Here is a 21,454-nt window from a genome sequence, read left to right on the forward strand (position 1 = left end):
CATATAAAATCCATACAAGAAAACAAATAATTCTACAAGAAAACGATAAGAAACCTGCCTTGTCTATTGTCATTTTTTCCATCACAAGTAAGAAAATCAAAGCTGATTGGTGGGCATTCGTAATGAATGACGTGTACAGAAAACGTGTCTTTGTTGCCCTCGGCAACCAACCGAATATGCTGAAGAAACTGTCTGTGACCACCATTAGAAAATGAAAGCAAGGAGATTGGTTGCTGTGGGCAACACCTTCAAGAGAGATATGACAACAGAGATCTGTCTGATAAAAGAGTTGTCTGTTGCCCATAGCAACCAATCAAAATAAGGAAAAACGAAAGCTGAGTCCGTATCGTTAGTTCCTATAGACAAGTAACTATAGAATTGCCTATAGAGAACTAAGGCCTTATCTATGGGGTCTGCTGTTGAGTAGTGCATGTAACAGGCGTTATAATGAATACTCTGGAAAAATGCTTGAAAAATACGCCTGTGGAGGTCGCCACGTCTGCATCTATTTGCGGTCATGACTGGCCCAATTTTCAATATGGCCATCTGAACCCACTTTGGTATTTTCTGCATGAATATCCGGTGCCGGTGTGTGAGTACCATAATAATTTACATGCTGCTCGTTCCTACAGATGTCCTCTACGGACCTGATATACGGGGTAAAGCTAGGACAACGTGTCGTGCAACATCAGGATCACAGCGCAGCATGGTGACATTTCATACAAGGTTTTCCTCACAAATGGCTGCAAGTTGCACGTGACTAACTTGCCGTAAGACTTCAGTGTGTCTGCGATTTATCTGAATTTTATTTTATTTTTACAACAGCTCTAAAATAGTCGCTCAAGTTGCAAAAATGTTTTTGGTCGCGCAACATAGGTTAAATAAAGACCTAGGTCCATCAAGTTCAACCTTCCTCTTACTATCGGGCAGCTTAAATCTATAGGTGGGCTAGAGGCAGATCCCCTCCATATAATATTTATAAGCAGACAATGACGCCAAATATATTTTTATCCTTCTATAGATTTAATCGCCTGTTACGTATACACTGGAACTGGATGACTGGATGGGGGGGTCTATCGTCCGAGTAGATGCATGTTCACTACTCTTTCCTAAACCCACCCTATAATCTCTACTTGTAGTGGGGTGGGGGGTTACGCCACTAAGGTATACATTCACATTCAGGTTAGTAAGGGTGACATGTCATGGTCCCACCCGTGTGCCCAACGCAAAGTGTTTGTACATAAGCGATAATGCAGATGGCACGGAGCGTGATACATCATCGTGGAGGCACGGGGCTCCACCCAAAACCTGCTGCTAGTGACAAGAGACAAACATCGCTGGTTCCTACCAGATGTTACTGGCCTTGGTCTGATCCACGACCAGCAGGTTCCCATGTACTTCATCAATGAGCTCCGGTGCGATCCAGCGCAGCGGAACCCACAGCTGGTCCGACGTCACAAGGTAGTCATCCTGCAAGACACAAACATAGCCGGCCGCTTAGATACACTTTAAGCTTCCCTGCCACCACTGCCGCTGCTTGTTCTTCTTCTTCTTCCTACTACTCCCCCCCTCCTCCTTCTCTTCCTCCTCCCCGAGGATCAGCAGACGTCTGATTCACCCTGACAGAGAGAGAGGTTACACCGAAGTCCCCTCCTACCCTGCTCAGAGATGGGAGAGTGACTACTTCCCCTCCCCTTCCTTAATCTGGGCAGCCTGGTGGTGCTTCTTCTGGCACAAGCTGGGGACAGCTGGCAGAGCGCCAGGGTGTTTGATTACAGAATACAGAATGTGTGGAATATGGTAACAGGAGCGTCTGAGCGGCAGGAAAAAAAAAGAAATGTATATTCTGATGCACCCTTTGGGGAACATTACCCTATAGGTGTGACCAAATCTAGACAATTGTTGGAGAAGGTGGGTCAGCATCAACCGCCAAGATACCAGTACCTCTTACATGTAGGGGACTAAAGACGCCATGCTCCAATAAGACTATATTTATATGTCCTTTTGTAGAAAAAAAAATACTTTCAAGAAAGAAAAAAATGCACACTGAAACCAAAGCTTTAGCTTTTTTTTGTTTGGCGACTGCCATCGTACATGTGTAGAAGAAGTGTGCCATCACTGGATTGAGCTGGCTCAGGAGCTGAGCCTGCTTCATACAGCGTGAGTGCCGGCTGTGAACTCCAACTAGCTCTGATCACAACCCCTGAAATGATATGTTGATGCATGACAGATAGTAATGAGCGAGTGTACTTTTGCTCGGGTGACCTTCGAGTATTTATGACTGCTCGGAGATATAGTTTTCATCGGGGCAGCTGAAAGATTTACAGCTATTAGCCTGCTTGATTACATTTGGGGATTCCCTAGCAACCAGGCAACCCCCACATGTACTTAGGCTGGCTACTAGCTGTAAATCATTCAGCTGCCGCAATGAAAACTAAATCTCTGAGCAGTCATAACTACTCGGAGGTATGATACATTTTTTTCAGGTTATTCAGATAGAGGAAAAAAAAAATCAATTTGAAAATGTCACCTGCCGTGCCTGCACAGTAGCTGCTATCGGTGTATGCTGATGTCAATGACATTGCAAAATGTATGGTTTTGTTTGTTAGCTTCTATCCCCACAAATATGGATTAACAAGAAAGTTGTATGGACACGAAATAGTACCAATAAAAACTGCAGCTTGTACGGCCAAAAAAATAATACAACTAATGTAATCTCTATTGACTGAAAAATAAAAAAAAGTTATGGCTTTCAGAATATGGCGACTGAAGCAATTTTTTTTTTGAAGATTTTAATTTCTTTAAGTATTGTAGTTAAAAAAAAAAATAGAACAAAGTTATCAGGTCATTTTTGACCGCAAAGTGAATGTTGTAAGAACAGAAATAAAGTACCGGCAGGCAAAATGTCAGCTTTTCTTCAGTTCCACACCACTTGGATTTTTTTGGTTTTTTTGTTTTTCAGTACATGATATAGCAAAGTCAATGGAGTAATTCAGAACTGCAACTTGTCCTGCAAATCATCAGCTCCAATGTGGCTATATTGATGGAAAAATAAAAAAAACTCTTGGAAAAGTAAGAAACAACGAAAGCTCGAAAATGAAAAATGGCTTAAAAACAGAAACTTTGGTTTCCTGTCTTCACCCCCTGACAAAATGCATCTACCCTGCTCAATAGCGCCCTCTTTTCTGTATATGATTGGCAATAATAAATGTGACATTTCAGTACTTACCCGAAACTTAGAATGAGACAGACCATAATCGCCAATTTTCACAGTCAAGTCAGCCGAGAGGAGACAGTTCCGCAGAGCGAGATCACTACGTATTGGAGAGGAGAGACAGACAGTGAGACAGACACCTGAGAGGCGCCATAAACCGAGCGTGCGTCCAAAAGGGAAAATCCGCCAAACCCGGGACCATGATCCCATCTGCAAACGGACAACTGGGAGGAGACCCTTTAAATAGCACGCAGGGGTGACAATCAATACGGGCTACAAAATTCCTCACCCCAAGCTTTTTCCATTTTATGAATATACATACTGTATATACGGTAGATTTACAACCATCAGAGAGCAAAATGAAAAGATGGTGGATTGTTCTGCTCTTAATCGTTCAGGATCCGTGGTGTCATTTCATGGTGCATGATCATGGAGACTGGGATTCTTCTCGGAGTTTGTTTTCCTCTGCGGCTGCAGTGCTGAGTCAGCATTTGGAGGAGACGGCTCTTGTGAGCTCTTCCTGCATCCTATACTGGTAGCAGTACTCAGAAATCATGATTTATTTTTTCTAGATTAGATTGTAATCGTGTATTCTATCTATCTATCTCATATCTATCTATCTACCTATCTAATATCTATCTCACATCTATCTATCTAATATCTATCCCATATTTATCTATCCATCCATCCATCTCATATCTAACATCTATCTATCTCATATCTAATATCTATCTCATATCTAATATCTATCTATCCCATATCTATCTATCTATCTATCTATCTATCTATCTATCTATCTATCTATCTATCCCATATCTATCTATCTATCTATCTATCTATCTATCTATCTATCTATCTATCTATCTATCTGTCTATCTATCTATCTATCTATCTATCTATCTATCTATCTATCTGTCTATCTATCTCATATGTATCTATCTATCTATCTATCTATCTATCTATCTATCTATCTATCTATCTATCTAGAAGAAAATTAGAGCAGCACAAAAAAAAGAGTCCGGGTGCAGAGCCACCCAGGCAAATACCAAACCTCAATTATAAAAATTAAAAATTGGAGGCAGCACACCATTTGTAGTGAAGAGGAGCTATTTAATCTGCCCAGAAGGCAACGTTTCGGTCCCAACAGGAACCTTTCTCAAGCAGTGAACATGTGAAAGTGCCAGGTATATAAAGGGTATACATAATTATAATCATTTGCATTAATCATCATTGTAAGAGCATGTATTTACATTACAATTAACATGCATAAAGTACAGACAGTGATACAGGAATTATTCATCACATAAAGTACAGTGCATAAATATAGATAGAAAAGTCATTGAAAAATATGCATTTAGACATCAATTAATAATGATAAAACAGGTGTACAAATAGCTCCTTTTCACTACAAACGGTGTGCTGCCTCCAATTTTTTTGGATTTTTATCTATCTATCTATCTATCTATCTATCTATCTATCTATCTATCTATCTATCTATCATGTATGTATCTCATATCTAATATTAATCTGTCTATCTAATATCTATCTATCTATCTTATATCTAATATCTATCTATCTAAGGCTGGGGTCACACACAATGTATAAAAAATCTGTCCGATTTTGTCTGCTGAGAATCGCGCAAATGTTCTCCATATGGTGATCCGTATCTCATCCTTGTGCAATGCAAGGATGTGTTTTTTTTCTCAAAAAAGTATCCGTGTGTCATCCGTATGGTGAGATTTTCTTACACACTTGCAAAATGAGCAAATAATGGCTGAAACTTTCCTGTCACCTGCCCAATGCCTGAGAATTTCTCGCAAGTCACTCTGATGGTCTGTGTGCTGTGCTATTTTTTCTCCCACCCATAGACTTGCATTGGCGTTTCTCAGCTGAGATATGCGGACAATCGCAGCATGCTGATGTATCTATCTATCTATCCATTTATTATGGGGTAACAACATGGCTCATACTGTTATTATGGGATCACAGTATTCCGTGTACTGTAATATGAGGTCCCTGTGTGGCTAAAACTGTTATGGGGTCACTGTATGGCTGACATTCCTATTATGGGGTCAACGTGTGTTTGACATTGTTTATGGGGTCACTCTGATGAGATCACTATATGGCTGGCCACTCTTATGGGTTCACTGTGTGACTGACACTGTTATTATGTGATCACTGAGTGACTGACACTGTTATGGGGTTACTGTGTGGCTGAGCCCTGCTATGGGGTCACTGTACAACTGACATTAATGGGGTCACTGTGTGGCTAAACACTATTATGTGGTCACAGTATGGATGACATTGTTAAGGGGACTCTGTGTGGCTTAACACTGTTATGGGGTCACAGTATGGATGACACTTAAGGGGTCAATGTATGGTTGAGCACTGTTATGGGGTCACTGTACGGCTGACTACTATTATGGAGTCACAAATGAGGTCACAGTATGGCTAAACTGTTAAAGAATCATTGTACGGCTGAGCACTGTTATGGGGTCACTATGTGAGTGACACTGCTATTGGGTCACAGTATGGCTGAAATGGTTAAGAAATCACTGCGTAGCTGAGCACTGGTATAGGGTCTCTGTATGGGTGACACTGGCATAGGGTCTATGTACAGCTGACACAGTTATGGGGCCTCTATACGGCTGGCATTGTTATGGGGTCTCTATATGACTGACACTGGTATAGGGTCTCTATGGATGACACTGTTATGGAGTCTCTGTATGGCTGACACTGGTATAGGGTCTCTGGATGACACTGTTATGGAGTCTCTGTATGGCTGACACTGGTATAGGGTCTCTATGGATGACACTGTTATGGAGTCTCTGTATGGCTGACACTGGTATAGGGTCTCTACGGATGACACTGTTATGGAGTCTCTGTATGGCTGACACTGGTATAGGGTCTCTGGATGACATTGTTATGGGGTCTCTATATGACTGACACTGGTATAGGGTCTCTGGATGACACTGTTATGGAGTCTCTGTATGGCTGACACTGGTATAGGGTCTCTGGATGACACTGTTATGGAGTCTCTGTATGGCTGACACTGGTATAGGGTCTCTATGGATGACACTGTTATGGAGTCTCTGTATGGCTGACACTGGTATAGGGTCTCTACGGATGACACTGGTATTGGGTCTCTGTATGGATAACACTGGTATTGGGTCTTTATACAGCTGACACTGGTATAGGGTCTGTATGGATGACACTGTTATGGGGTCTCTACACAGCTGACACTGTTATGGGGTCTCTACACAGCTGACACTGTTATGGGGTCGCTATACAGCTGACACTGGTATAGGGTCACTGTATGGCTGACACAGCTTTGGGGTCACTGTGGGGTATTGGGTTTCAATTTAAGCAACTTAAAGAAGTAGTGAAGACAAAATTGTATTTTTTTTTTACAAATTGTTGCAGTAGAATTTGGCTCTGTGGCTCTCACAGCTGCTCCTGCCCGCTTGTGTTCACCAATGCGGGCGCAGAAGTGGGCGGCTGAGCCTCATCCTCGTCAATATACAGGGGCTTTCTTTTTTTCTATAATAATATTTACTGTTGTTCACCTTTTACTCATCTCACTGCTGCAATAATGTCAATGTTTTGCTTCCTCTGCGGTTGCTATGGTACCAACCACATAGTCCTGTCTATGGACTTCCTGTCAGGTGACCTCTACTTATAAGAACACGCTCATGCGAGTGGAGGGCACATGACAGGAAGTCCAGACTCGGCAGAATTAGGGAACTGATGTCTGTGTTACGGAAGCAGCTCAGGAGAAACACGGAAACCTTTTAATATAGAAACATTATTAGAACTTACTCCCAAATGTACTTATGTCAAAACATTATAGCCCAGAGCTGAATTCACAATTCTGTTGGTTTTGTTGGAAACAGTCAACAATCCTGTGGTCAGACACACCTCCCACAGTTGAGCAGTTAGTATCTCCTACATCATCTCTGTAGATGAAGGGAATTCTTAAAGATTTCAGCTCTGAAGGCTGCAGAATTGTGAATGCAGCTCTGAAGTTTTTTTTTATGTAAACATAAACTATATGTAAATTATTAAATGGTGAAATGAGAAATGATTTCTTCTTAGATCATGATTTTACTTACACCAGAATGGACTGGGCATTTAGACTGTAGGGCACTGCCCGTGGGCCAATGTCTAAAAGGGGCCTGTGACCTTGAAGGTCAAGGTATTCTTGGTGCTGTTATAGTGGAAGTGATTTGGGAAGACTATGGATGCCTCAGTATGGCTGTATGAACCCTATACTAGGAATCTCTGACAACCCATTTCAGGACGGTAATGCGTTATAGTTGTCAGCTGACCTCTATGGTCAGAATAAATGGGTTTCCCAGGTTTACATAAATACAACTTGTATAATAAGCATTTATAACACTTATGTATCAAACTGCCCACCATTTTCAAGATCTCTGTTTGCTGTCAGGGCAACGTTCTTCTTTTATATCCAGAAGCTGAAAACCTGTACAGACTTAATATTTTTTACAGCTGATGGTTTGCTGCAATAGCGGACTGTCTGTACAGTCTCTGGGTGTAAGCGACTGTTCACTGACAGCAAGCAGAGTGCTAAAAAAAATGTTGGGGAATTGATAAAGAAAGCATATTAGAAGGTTGAAGAACTTTCCATGGAGATCACAAAAAAGCAACAAGTACTGGAACATGCACACGTGTAGCGGAGGGAAGACAAATGATAAGCGTCACCAGGCGCTGCCGTCCGAGAGACCAGGAGCAGTGAGTGCCGCCTGCAACAAAATCACTGATGCTGGAGCCTGCATGTCCCACTCATTCAGCATCAGGATATTGTTCCAGGGGACAAACCAAGAAGCGTCCATAGATGCCCAAGAGAAAGTTCTGGGTTTACGGGAGGGGGTCACAACATGGTGAAATGCATGATCCCACCTAACCTACAGCTCTGGATAATTCACAGGAAGCAGAGATGTTGTCTTCTGACCTGTGGGTGTAGTTATTCTTGTGCAGGTGAAGGATCCCGCAGCAAACTTCACAGCCCATCCGCTGCAGGGTCAGTGGGTCAGGCGACGTGGACTCCGTGGCTGCACAGCTCTGGAGATAGCCCTTCAGATCCCCCTAGAGGTTACATACAATTGAAAATTACAATCCGGCATCCACTAATTCAGAACGTTTGATAATCCAGCTGTTATCAGGGATATCTTCAGGGGTTTATGGACAACAGTGGCTTCCTGTCTACTCCAGCATAGAACATGCCCCAAAACACAAAAGTGAGAAACTGCAGCTGCGTCTCCCTCCTCTCCATCCACCCACCCACCATTTTTATCCTATTTAGATTTTAACACCAGATGGACTTTAGATATATAATATGGAATATAAGATAGATAAAGATTCTTTATTTTTCCCCATAATCTCAAGGGCATGGTGTTTTTTTTGTTTTAGATTTCTACAATTGATGGAAAACTGCAGTAGTGTCTCCCTCCTCTCTCCCTACCCACATTGTATCCTATTTAGATTTTAATACCAGATGGATTTTAGATCAATAATACGGAATAGATATAGAAATTTCTTTTTTTTTCCCACAATCTGAAGGACATTGTTTTTTTTACAACTAGTGTACAAGAATTTTTATTGGGTTTTTTTCAGTACAACTTTTCTGGTTCTATATGTACACACACACATATATATATATATATATATATATATATATATATATATATATATATATATATATACTTAATTTACGGTAGTCAATGTCTGTGTAATGTGATATTTTCCTAATTTGCACTATCACCGGCGCAGAAAAAAAAAATTTTCTTTTGACATCTCTTGATATTAGGTTGGTTTTATTCTCGGGTTGTAGTAATTTTCTTTTTGACAAATTCAGCATAGACTTAAAAAAATATATCACAATCCGAAAAAGCAGCTGCAAATATTGCACTGATAATAAACTTACCTCCCCTTGAATCTAAAGTGAGAATCTGCAGCTTCATCTCCCTCCTCTCCCCTCCTGTCTATTATTTCCTGTGTTACACTAGATGGACTATTGGAGAAACTGAAGAAGATGGGAATCTACATGAAGACCATTTTCGTGTTAGAATTATCACTGTAGTCTGATGATCGTTCGGATCGTAGTGACACCCTGCCTGGAAGTAGCACGCCGCGAGATGCGCCTTTAATTATACAGATACTTAATGTGCAGTAATAAGACATGTGTTTAAATTAGTTTGGTGTTAATTGTTTGGTGTGAAAAACATCAGTTCGGTTGGCACGCCCTGACTCGCTGCGCTGTGTAAGTAACCTACATTCTGGGTTACATAAGACACCAGCAGTGCGTCATCCCATGTCAGCATTTATCCAAGGCACTCACCAGCGGGCAGAACTCCATGACCAGCAGATAAGGGGTGATCTCCGCCCACTGCGCCAGACACTGAAGAAGGTTGGGGTGTTGCAAAACCCTGAGGAAAAAGAAAACATGAACCTCAAGTGATGCAAGGTGTATAGGAAAAAATCAAAGCGATGTAAAAAAAAATTACCAAAAGAGTGCCACTTTTGAATGTGGTAGTATCTGGTACTGCAGCTTAGCTCCGTTCATTTGAAAACTAAACATAATGCCCCTCTTATTCGTCACAGTGTGTTGTACCACACACTTGGTATTATTCGTGGCAGTGTCTGGTACTGCACATTATCCCCATTCACTTGAAAACTAGAAACAGCGCCACTTTTGTCGGTGGTAGTGTCTGGTAATGCAGCTCAGCCCTGTTCATATTGAAAAGTACACACAGCACCACTCGTGCCTGTGGTGAAACCCGGTACTGTAGCTCAGCCCAGCTCATTTGAAAACTAGACACAGGGCCACTGATGTCCGTGATGATATCTGGTATTGCAGCTTAACTACATTTATTTGAAAACCATGCACAGTGCCACTTATGTCGGTGGTGATAACTGGTACTGCAGTTCAGCCCCTTTCAATTGAAAGCTAAGGCAACATAATAGCACCATGGCAGCAACCCTTGAGTGTCTCCTATGTAAAACAAGGTTACAGAGGAAACAAATCAGCCTTTCTAACTAGGCACAACATCACTCTTGTCCATGACAGCTTCTAGTAGAGAAGCTTAAAAAATTCTAATCTCATATATCATCTTTATATTTTTTTAATCATATTTATATATTACAGTACGATTATAAAAAAATATTAACTACAACCAATAAATATATATATATTTATATATATACTACAAACACACATTTTTTTTGTCGACATAATATATACATACATATATATATATATATATATATATATATATATATATATATATATATATTAAAAGAATGTCCTTAAATAAAATATTATAATATAATAACTAAAGGTAATTTATGAGATCAGGATAAAACTGCACCTCTCTAATGTCTGGTAATGATGTTTGAATAATTATATTTAGTATACTAAACTTTATTCATGCATAAAACATAATTATATAACATAAGAGAAGTTTAATGAGGTTAATATTTGCTTCCAAACCCATCATTCATAGTGGCATTACATAAGGTTTTCTACTCCATTCATTCCTAAAACCAAGTTCAGCATTTCTGCCCTTTACCACTAGAGGGAGACCTTCACAATCTCTAATTTTCCCAAGCATGGGCGGGGGTCGCAGTGTAAGGGAAGACAAGAAGTTAAACCTATAGCAACTGGTGAATGAGACATATGGGGGAGAGAACGTGCGATTCACTGAGGAGCATTTCCACCCACGCAGTATTTATTCACAGATACAAGCGGCATGTACATACAAATATAGCCGGAGGGATACATCTTAAAAAGGAAACAGAGGAGTGGGTGTCTCGATGGTACAATTATACGTCCCAGATGACTGCAGCATGGATATTATATTAGTCGGGATTTTCCGCTATGTAATGGGACTTTATGTGGGATCCCCCTTTAAAAAAAAAAAAAAAAGAACTCCGTGTGGTTGGAGACTTCATTAATTCTACCAGGCCCCATAGAAAACTTTTGAAAGGGGCCCTGGGATCACTGCATGCGGCCTAGTGTTAAAAAATGGCTCCTGGACTGCTTTGGAGAAATGGCTGAACCACTGGTTCCACCACAAAAATCAATGTAACGCCTTCCTGTTACTGGACCTGAAATGAAGACAAGAGGGGTCCAGCTACTGTATATTATCCCACCTCACACCATAATCCCAGGTGAAAGCACCCATTTGACGTTCCCTGGTGAAGGCCTCTTCATGGTGTTGCCCACCTCGTCTTCAGACCAATATCCAGCTATCTTAAAAGCAGGGCTCACCGCTGAACAGGACAGACCTCCATTCCAATCTCCACTGCTCCATTCCTGCTGCTGGTCTCCATCTGAGACCATGTGGGCAACTCCATAGCATAGGCCTTCGTGTGGGAACATCTCGATGGGTCTACTACCAGGACTATGGTATGGGGTGGGATAATGTATGGTAGCCGGACCCCTCTAGTCTTCATTCCAGGTCACTAACAGCTTGGTGTTACACTGATTTGGTGGTGGAACCAGAGGTGCGGGCATTAATATACTCACCAATAGCAGTCGAGGCTGTAATTATCTGCTTGTACCACTCATACTCCATATTGAATAAATCGAGAACTTTGCTTCCATATTTTCATCATTTTCAGATCAGTAACATGTCTCCATCCTGTGATTTCCGTAACTCCACAACTTTTCCTTCTTGGTGATGCAATTTCAATCTTGAGGAGTGGGACACCCCTGACAGGCGCCATTCTTCCCATGCTAAGGCACACTTACCGGCGTTATAATGGACAATATCCGGCCATGTATGTCTGACACCTGGTAGTACCTCCTCACCACCTACATACACACCCTTGGGAGGGATTTGCAGAAGCCCACTCCCTTTTGTGGTCCAGTTCCTGGAACTGTCTCACTAGATCAGGACTATGGGAAACTATGCGCTTAAGATCCTCCTATATAGACTCATGCCGTCCTTATAAATGGGCCTCCATTTATCTCAGTGGCCGCCATACAATTCCCCTGTAGTGGCCACTGTAAGAGAAATGCCCAGCTTGCCATGGCCTTAAATCATCCAATCGCCCCTGAAGCTGCTTTCTGAAAGGGTCTCATTTCATGTCCTCTGCTTGTTGTCAGTGAATAAAAACCTTAATTACTTTCACAGTGTACAAGGAAAACTGTAGGTGATAGTACGCAGGGATTCATAGTCTGTTCATTTATAGAAACAGCGCCACCCCTATACATAGGCTCTGTCTGGTACTGCATCTGAGTTCCATTGAAGTGAACGGTCTTAAGCTGCAATACCACACACAACCTGAGGAAGGAGGTAGCTCATCCTGAAAACTCAGTGTAGACCATGTAATTCTTCACTTGCCCTCTGAGGGCGCTGCAGGAAATTGAACGCTTGTTGCCAGGTTCCTTGTTTTATCATCTCCTTACCAAATAACCTACTGATGGAAGACTGACTCATGTGTTTTGCCGTGATCCAGTCCATGGATGTTCAGATACACTGTGTGCTCGAAACGGCTGAATCACAGGCTGAATTTTAAAGGCAAATTACATGGAGAATGCATAGAGAACAGGCGTAACCTGCATTGCTCAATATGGCCTGGAGGTGGCGGTAATCAGTCAGGAGATTGGTCTTTATCTGTGTTAGATTTAGATTAGAACTCAATTGATTAGAGTCAATATGGTGCTGGATGGTACAGGTGCTTCTCACAAAATTAGAATAACATCAAAGAGTTCATTTATTTCAGTTCTTCAATACAAAAAGTGACACTCATATATTATATAGAGTTATTACAAACAGAGTGATCTATTTCAAGTGTTTAGTTCTGTTAATGTTGATGATTATGGCTTACAGCCAATGAAAACCCAAAAGTCATCATCTCAGTAAATTAGAATACTTCATAACACCAGCTTGAAAAATGATTTTAAAATCTGAAATGTTGGCCTACTGAAATCTATGTTCAGTAAATGCACTCAATGCTTGGTCGTGGCTCCTTTGTCATCAATTACTGCATCAATGCAGCGTGGCATGGAGGCGATCAGCCTGTGGCACTGCTGAGGTGTTATGGAAGCCCAGGTTGCTCTGATAGCAGCATTCAGCTCGTCTGCATTGTTGGGTCTGGTGTCTCATCTTCCTCTTGACAATACCCCATAGATTCTCTATGGGGTTAAGGTCAGGAGAGTTTGCTGGCCTATCAAGCACAGTGATACTGTTGTTTTTAAATCAAGTATTAGTACTTTTGTCAGTGTGGACAGGTGCCAAGTCCTGCTGGAGAATAAAAATTTCCATCTCCAAAAAGCTTTTCGGCAGAGGAAATCATGAAGTGCTCTAAAATTTCCTGGTAGACGACTGTGCTGACTTTGTAGATGACTGCGCTGTCTTGATAAAACACAGTGGACCTACACCAGCAGATGACATGGCTCCCCAAACCATCACTGATTGTGGAAACTTCACACTAGACCTCAAGCAGCTTGGATTGTGGCCTCTCCACTCTTCCTCCAGACTCTGGGACCTTGATTTCCTAATGAAATGCAAAATGTACTGTCATCTGAAAACAACACCTTGGACCACTGAGCAACAGTCCAGTTCTTTTTCTCCTTGGCCCAGGTAAGACCCTTCTGGTGTTGTCTGTTGGTCATGAGTCAAATATACAACCCTGTTGTCCGCAATCACCTTTTTTTCTTAGAAAATTATTTGGTGGTGTCTGTACACGTGAATAAAGCAACTAAACTCTACATAAACGCAAAGACTTGAGTGCGGCTCTTTGTATCTTGTATATTTGACTTTGGATGTCCAGCCGCCACCTCCCTTCCTGAACTTTACAGTGTGCATATCATATTTCCCTGGATGTTGGTCATGAGTGGCTTGATACAAGGAATACGACACTTGTAGCCCATGTCCTGGATACGTCTGTGTGTGGTGGCTCTTGGAGCAATGATTCCAGCAGCAGTCCACTCCTTGTGAATCTCCCCCAAATTTTTCAATGGCCTTTTCTTAACAATCCTTTCAAGGCTGTGGTTATCCCGGTTGCTTGTGCACCTTTTTCTACCACACTTTTTCCTTCCACTCAACTTTACATTAATATGCTTGGATACAGCACTCTGTGAGCAGACAGCTTCTCTAGCAATGACCTTTTGTGGCTTACCCTCCTTGTGGAGTGAGTCAGTGACTGCGTTCTGGACATCTGTCAAGTCAGCAGTCTTCCCCATGATTGTGGAGCCTACTGGAACAGACTAAAGGACCTTTTTAAACGCTTAGGAAGCCTTTGCAGGTGTTTTTTGTTAATTATCCTAATTTACTGAGATAATTACTTTTGAGTTTTCATTGGCTGTAAGCCATAATCATCAACATTAACAGAAATAAACACTTGAAATAGATCACTCTGTTCGCGATGACTCTATATAATATATGAGTTTCACTTTTTTGTATTGAAGAACTGAAATAAATTAACTTTTTGATATTTTAATTTTGTGAGAAGCACTTGTACGTCATGGACAGTGATGACTAGTACTTTCTTTTAAATGGAAGATTGATGCCTGGAGGAACATCCCTTTAAATTATATAATTCATAGGATGCTACCATAAACCTACCCTAGTGGGGGCATTCCTTCCACTACAAGATGGTCAGCTCTCGTGGACCCCACAGTGCCTCTGACTGGCACTTAAAGGGACACTCCATCCAAAATGTCTTCTGGACTTTGGATATATTTTCCTTTATAAACAGCTTTGTCCCTACCTGCACCCAACAAGGAGATTATAAAAAGCTGGTGATAATTCCCAACCGTGCCCCTATGTCACATCTCGTTGATCTCATCAGCTGCTGAGATATAGGGTGCTGTTTGTTGTATCTTCAGTATCAGGACCCCAACAAACAGCTCCCTATATCTCAGCTTCCCGGAACTGTGCTAATAACATTACATGGGTAAAGTGGGAAAAATCTGAGTATTAACATTTTCAATCTCAAATCATGAGGCCCCCCCCGGGAAATTACCTTGGACTACCCATTTGATGCACCTTAGCATAACGCCACCCATTATTGGTTCTACTCATGCTTTGAGTGGAATCTTGGATTCACCTGAAGGGTTGTGTCTCTTCTAGAAACAGTATCTGCTCCTGAACACTGGCGCTGACCTTCAGCTCCTTCACCACGACCTGAGTACTGGAGAGGCCAGAATTCACTTCCCCCAGCAGCACCTGCAGAGCAGACAGAACTGTTAGCATCCTATAGGTTGCTCTAGGCGATTTTTTACATATTACAGTCATGATAATGATTATTATAAATGTTATGATTCATAAAAAGTCAAATGAAAATATAGTAATTTGTCCCTATAATAACACAGAATTGCATCTTGTGTAATACTCTAAACTACCAACAGATGGCAGCAGAGCACACCAGCAGATAGCAGCAGAGCACACCACCAGTAGATGGCAGCAGAGTACACCACTCACCTTGCCAAACCAACCATTACCGATCTCCTTCAAGTACAGCAGGCTCTGTCGTCCCAGGTCTGTAGACTTGAGAAGTTGCACTGCAAAAAAAAAAAAGGTGAAAAAGCCATAGACAATCAAAATAGACCAGAGCATGTTGCAGAGATGAGTTTGTCATTTCGGAGGATTTCCAATCCAAATCCAAAGTGACATATCTGCTCTGCTACATGGGTAAGCCAGCTGAATGGAGGTGACGTCTTAACTCATTCACATTATTTTAGTTTCATCCTTGTCCTCCAGTCTTACCACATTCTTCCCAACACCTAGATGCTGAATTCTGATAAATACCGGACACATTTCACAGCCCAGAATTTGCTACAGTGGAAATCTGTTCAGATTTTATTTATTTTTTTGCAGCGGAGTGTTCTCATTCACTGACAACAAGCAGACATTTTAAAAATGGATGGTGAGAATGTGAAATGCAAAGTATATCAGAAAAAAAATAAAAAAACGCTCTTTCAGCACTAGATTTTATAATCTCTACCCATGGATATGTTCAATAGCAGGCAGGGAATGCTGAGATTTGTAGTTCCCCAAGCAGCGGTTGACTGACAATATTCCTGATACCGGCATAGTCCTTGCTTGCTCTAGGCGGTAGGACCTCTGTTGTAGCACTGGAGCATCAGCTGCGGAATAACGCATGATACCTGAGGCTTGTGACCACTAAGAATCTCAACACTAGTTGTATAGAGGTATTATTTAGACATGTGTATGGCGGCATTATTTCTGCACTTTATGGTGGTATTTATTATGGCACTGCTTGAATTATTTCATGCGTGGTGCTGTTATTTGGTTACTGAAGGTTAATATATGAACACTGTATGGCGATATTTACTGTAGCATTGTGTGGCACTGTATGTTACTGTACAGTATGAGCAGTGTATGGTGGTATTTATTAAGGAATGGTGTGGAAAGGTTGTTAAGATTACTTTATGTTTGGTGATGTTTATTGATTTTTACTACAAATTTGGGACACAGTCATTAGATTATTTTTATCGGACCGTTATTTGGTCACTGTATGCTGGTATACAGTATCAGCACCAAAGGCGGACATACCATTAGTGGAACCTGTGCAGCAACACAGGGGCTCAAGAGGTAAAAGGGCCACTGCTACCCTCAAAGCAGGCGAAAATGTGCACTATGATGAGCTGTTAGACAGGAAGGGGACCATATATTGTACTTGCACAGGAACGCCTTGCCTGTCAGTGTCTGATCCTAATGAGCATTGTATGGAAGGAATGGTGTGGCACTGTTGTTAGGATTATTTCATGTATTGTGTTGTTATTTGGTCACTGTATATTGGTATTTACTATGATACTTTTGGCACTGTTATTAGATTATTTTCTTAATCGGTGCTGTTATCTGGTCACTGTATGTTGATATTTACTATGGCATGGTCTGACACTATTAGATTATTTTTTGAATCGGTGCTGTTATTTGTTCATTGTATATTGGTATTTCCTGTGGCATGTTCCAACATTGTTATTAGATTATTTTCTGAATCAGTACTGTTATTTGGTCACTGTATTTTGGTGTTAACTGCAGCATGGTCTAGCACAGTTATTAGATTATTTTCTGAATCGGTGCTGTTATTTGGTCACTGTATGTTGGTATTTACTGTGGCATGGTCTGGCAATGTTATTAGATTATTTTCTGAATCGGTGCTGCTATTTTATCACTGGTTGTTGGTATGTGAACAGTGTATGGTGGTATTCACTAATGAATCGTGTGGCACTGTTAAGATTAGTTTAGACACTGTAAAGTGATATTTGCTATGGCATGGTCTGACACTGTTATTAGATTATTTTCTGAACCGATGGGGTAATTTGGTCACTGTATGTTGGCCTATGATTAGTGTATGGTGGTATTTACTTTGGCAATCTTTGGCACTATTATTAGATCATCATATGTATGCTGTTATTTGGTCACTGTAAGTTGCTTGCTGTTTGAGCACTCTATTCTGGTATCATTTCAGCACTGTATGGTGGTATTTACTATGGTACTGTGTGACACTGTCTTTAGCTTTTTCATGTATGATGCTGTTACTTGGTCACTATATGTTAGTATATGAGCACTGTATTGTGGTGTTTACTATGGCATGGTCTGGCACTGTTATTAGATTGTTTTGTGTATTGAGCAGTTATTTGGTCACTATATATTATTATATGGCAATCTTTGGCACTGTTATTAGATCATTTTATATATATGCTGGTATTTGGCCACTGTAAATTGGTATTTGAGCACTGTATGGTGGTATAATTTCAGTGCTGTATAGTGGTGTTTACTATAGCACTGTGTGGCACTGTCTTTAGTTTTTTATGTATGATTTTGTTACTTGGTCACTATATGTTTAGTATATGATCACTGTATGGTGGTATTTACTATGGAATGGTCTGGCACGATTATTAGATTATTTTGAGCTGTTATTTGGTCACTGTATGTTAGTATATGAGGACTGTATGGTGACATTTACTAAGGTACAGTGTGGCGCTGTTCAGTATGTTATTTTTGCACTGTATCATTGTGTCAAAGCTGTACATGATTGCCATTTTGGCAACTGAATGGAAGTATAATTTAGCATTGTTTTGTTGGCACCGTACGATATTACTATTTGTTTGTTATGTGACGGTACACTACACCAATTGTGAGGGTGCCAGCAGAAGGTACTGGGCATGGTATCATCCAGCATAAGGCAAGGAAAAACCTCATAAGGCACAAAACAAAACCAGATTGTGGGTTCTTATCATGCCGATCACCCTACAGATTGAGACACAATGTCTCTGACTTCAATACGTGACATTTTAACTCCCTCCAAGCTCCCACGGCGTCCTGCCCACCATCCTGCCCTAGAATTCCAGGGGTACATTCCATTCTGCGCCAGGAACAAACAGAAGCATTGTGCATTGGCCTGGCACAGGCCGGCACTACTTCGTCAGATGCTGGACACTGGGGCCATTCTGGATGACATCAGTGTAAATATGGAGGGGTTGGGGCGGTGTGTAAGGGCTCCTTTGTGTGCGGAGAGGTCTGTTCTTTATATGGGTTTGTTCTGATTCTTTTGTGAATCGTCTCTGCCCCCTTATACTGTGGCTCCAGAAAAAAATAATTATATTAATTCCTTGGTAGAATTCCAGTCCCACTCACTAAAGATATTCAAACCATCCATGTATTGGAAAGCTGGCGCTATCTCCCACCCATACTCTTATCCAACAAATTTTTCTACCTACACAGCCATAACAAACAGTACATTCACTTCATCTGTGTCCTCACTGTTGTGGTCATCAGACATTGGTACAGTCTGGGATGGGTCCATCATTGGCAACAGGTGTCAACCAGTTAATCCCAAGTTAGTTGGGTGATATCCTTAAATGTTACAAGTTAACTGACCTCATAAAACCCTCATACACCTAATGTTAAAATCAGCCAAATCTGTACATTTTGGTGGACCCAGCCAACCATCTTATGAGTTGTTCCTGCAGGAGACAAGTCACTGGCAGTGATGTCTAACAGCGGCTTATTACCCTCTTGTAATTGAAAGCACATGAATGTTTGCCCCAAACTCAGTGTGCATGTGTATGGGGGAGTTGGATGGGGTAGCTGTCAACTGATACCTTGGGGATCTTAACTAAAGAAGCACAGTAATAGTCAGAGAGATGCTGTAAATTGTCTGACAACCAATATGACCCTTGCACTAGCTCCAATGAGGTTTATAATGTAAATATCTATCTTATCTGCCTCATTATACTCAGATATGTGAGCAGTATGAAGGCAATAAATCATATTTAGATGCAGTTCCATTTCAACAGAATCTAAACGTGAAGACAAAACAACTAAAATGTATTCAGAATGTACAATGAAATACAGAAGGCGTCACAGAGTACTAATACAAATGATAGGGATAGTAATGGGGTCCACAGTGACCCTCCATAGCTGGAAAACCCATCTCATGCTGGCCATAGACATTATACAGATACAATTTAGATGACAGCGAATATCAATGATTTTCCAACTGATATGGGTATTCATTCACCTTGGCTAAATATCATTGGCATTGTTTATCTTTAGAGGACATGATTTAGAGTGCCTCTGTCTAACCTTGCAAAACCAGGAGAACAAGGAGTAAAGATAATCTGTTAAAAGATGTCTAGAAAGATTTTATTATAATTACATTATATTACAAAATTATTTTTAGTAAGAATAGACATCATAAGTCGACAAAAGAATTTAAAATGAAGGACTCGGAAATAATGGGTCTGAGGTCATCACAATAAATATGAGGATCGGGAGATCACATTCCTGAGTATAACAAAAGGAGGTATTGCATCCCAGGAGTTAAGGATGCAACAACCCCAAATGATATAAATATAACAACCTATAAGGTTAGGACAGCTACACAAGTGTAAATAGGGATACTCCTCACATGAATGTATAAAGCCACTAAGTACTGCAGGAATGCTCCTTACCCATATGAATCTATGTGTGACATCAGACCACGCAGCCTCAACGCACATTTCGTGTTGGCTTCCACAGGGGACTGTTATAGGCTTACTCCTTGTTTTGCATACATGATTTGGAGTATTTCTGTTGTCCTTGACAACCCCCTACATGGCCCTAAGGCCTTTAGTCACCTCTGTGTGATATGTTTTGTTCTGACATATCTGTTCCAATCTCTGTCTGACCTTGTATATGTTGGCGTTCGATTGCTTTCTAATTAGCTCTACATGGTATAATAATAAAACACAATCTCTCAGCTTTCAGGTACATCTAGTGCACCCCATCCTTTCAGGCGTGAGCAGCCCTAAAGGTGAGTGACATATATATGTCCTGTATTAAAGCATCCATAGCTCCCATATTATTACAGATATTAATATTGTTCAGGATTAGAAAACCATAACAGCTTTCTTTAAGAAATAACACAACATTTGTCCATAGGTTGCATCTGGTTTTAGAGTTCACTTTTATTGACATGAATAGAGCTAAGATGCAATATCACTCAACACTTGTGGACTTGTGTGGCACTGCTTTTGGTAGAAACTGGCCATATTTTTTACAATTTGGAGTAAAGTTGGTCATAGACATACAATAGCTATCAACTGTCACATGGTTCATTCAAATGAACATTTTATTTCACTAGGCAGTGAGATAAAAAGCTCATAAATGCCATTTCTAAAGCAGGATGCTATAAAATGAAAGGCTGAAATTCAATAAAGTTAATAAAGAATGACTGAACATGCATATTTTCTACAATAGAAGCAATGAAGAGGACAAAAGTAATTTAACTTTAAAAAATTACAATTTCTGACTTAAAAAATGTTGACAATTTCCAAGTCAGAAATAATAACTGAACAATAATATAGTTTCTCTACTGAAGCAGGCAGTTATCAAATTAAAAAGCCATAAATGATATAATCATTAGGGTTGATCGAATAGCTTCAGATAAGTGCTTATCCGAATAGCTATAGCGCTTCACGAATAGCTGCATTTGCAACCTGGATAATGCAGCTATTCCTAATGATAATCAGCTGTTCAGAGCTGTAGCTGTATATGTCGCGGCTGTGTGACAGTCACAACACATGCATGGAGAGCCCAACAAATTGCCTAAATGTAATATTTGATCTAAAGAAATGTATCTTTCCCTCTAGACATAATAACACTGATGAGGGGTGGATGCAGACCCCATGGCCATACCTGATCTTGCCGGCTGTTTCGACATCGGCACTGAAACTTCTGTAAGTGGAAGGACGTAAAC

At 40.8% G+C, this 21,454-nt stretch overlaps 1 protein-coding gene across 7 annotated transcripts in view; it reads right to left on the minus strand.

The window, feature by feature from the left end:
• Positions 1-21,454, minus strand: part of AATK (apoptosis associated tyrosine kinase) — a 140,473-nt gene that overhangs the window by 12,630 nt on the left and 106,389 nt on the right. For 6 of the 7 annotated variants that reach the window (XM_077253333.1, XM_077253334.1, XM_077253332.1 and 3 more), the window contains 7 exons: positions 21,394-21,454; positions 15,667-15,746; positions 15,293-15,411; positions 9,573-9,660; positions 8,187-8,320; positions 3,230-3,314; positions 1,349-1,470 (listed from right to left, as the gene is read on the minus strand). The exon at positions 21,394-21,454 is cut by the window's right edge and continues 81 nt beyond it. In XM_077253333.1, coding sequence (XP_077109448.1) covers positions 1,349-1,470; positions 3,230-3,314; positions 8,187-8,320; positions 9,573-9,660; positions 15,293-15,411; positions 15,667-15,746; positions 21,394-21,454 — 689 coding nt within the window. The other variant, XM_077253339.1, reaches the window with a different exon arrangement.

Source organism: Ranitomeya variabilis, chromosome 4 (genome assembly GCF_051348905.1).
Source record: "Ranitomeya variabilis isolate aRanVar5 chromosome 4, aRanVar5.hap1, whole genome shotgun sequence".
In the NCBI taxonomy this organism is placed as follows: domain Eukaryota; kingdom Metazoa; phylum Chordata; class Amphibia; order Anura; family Dendrobatidae; genus Ranitomeya; species Ranitomeya variabilis.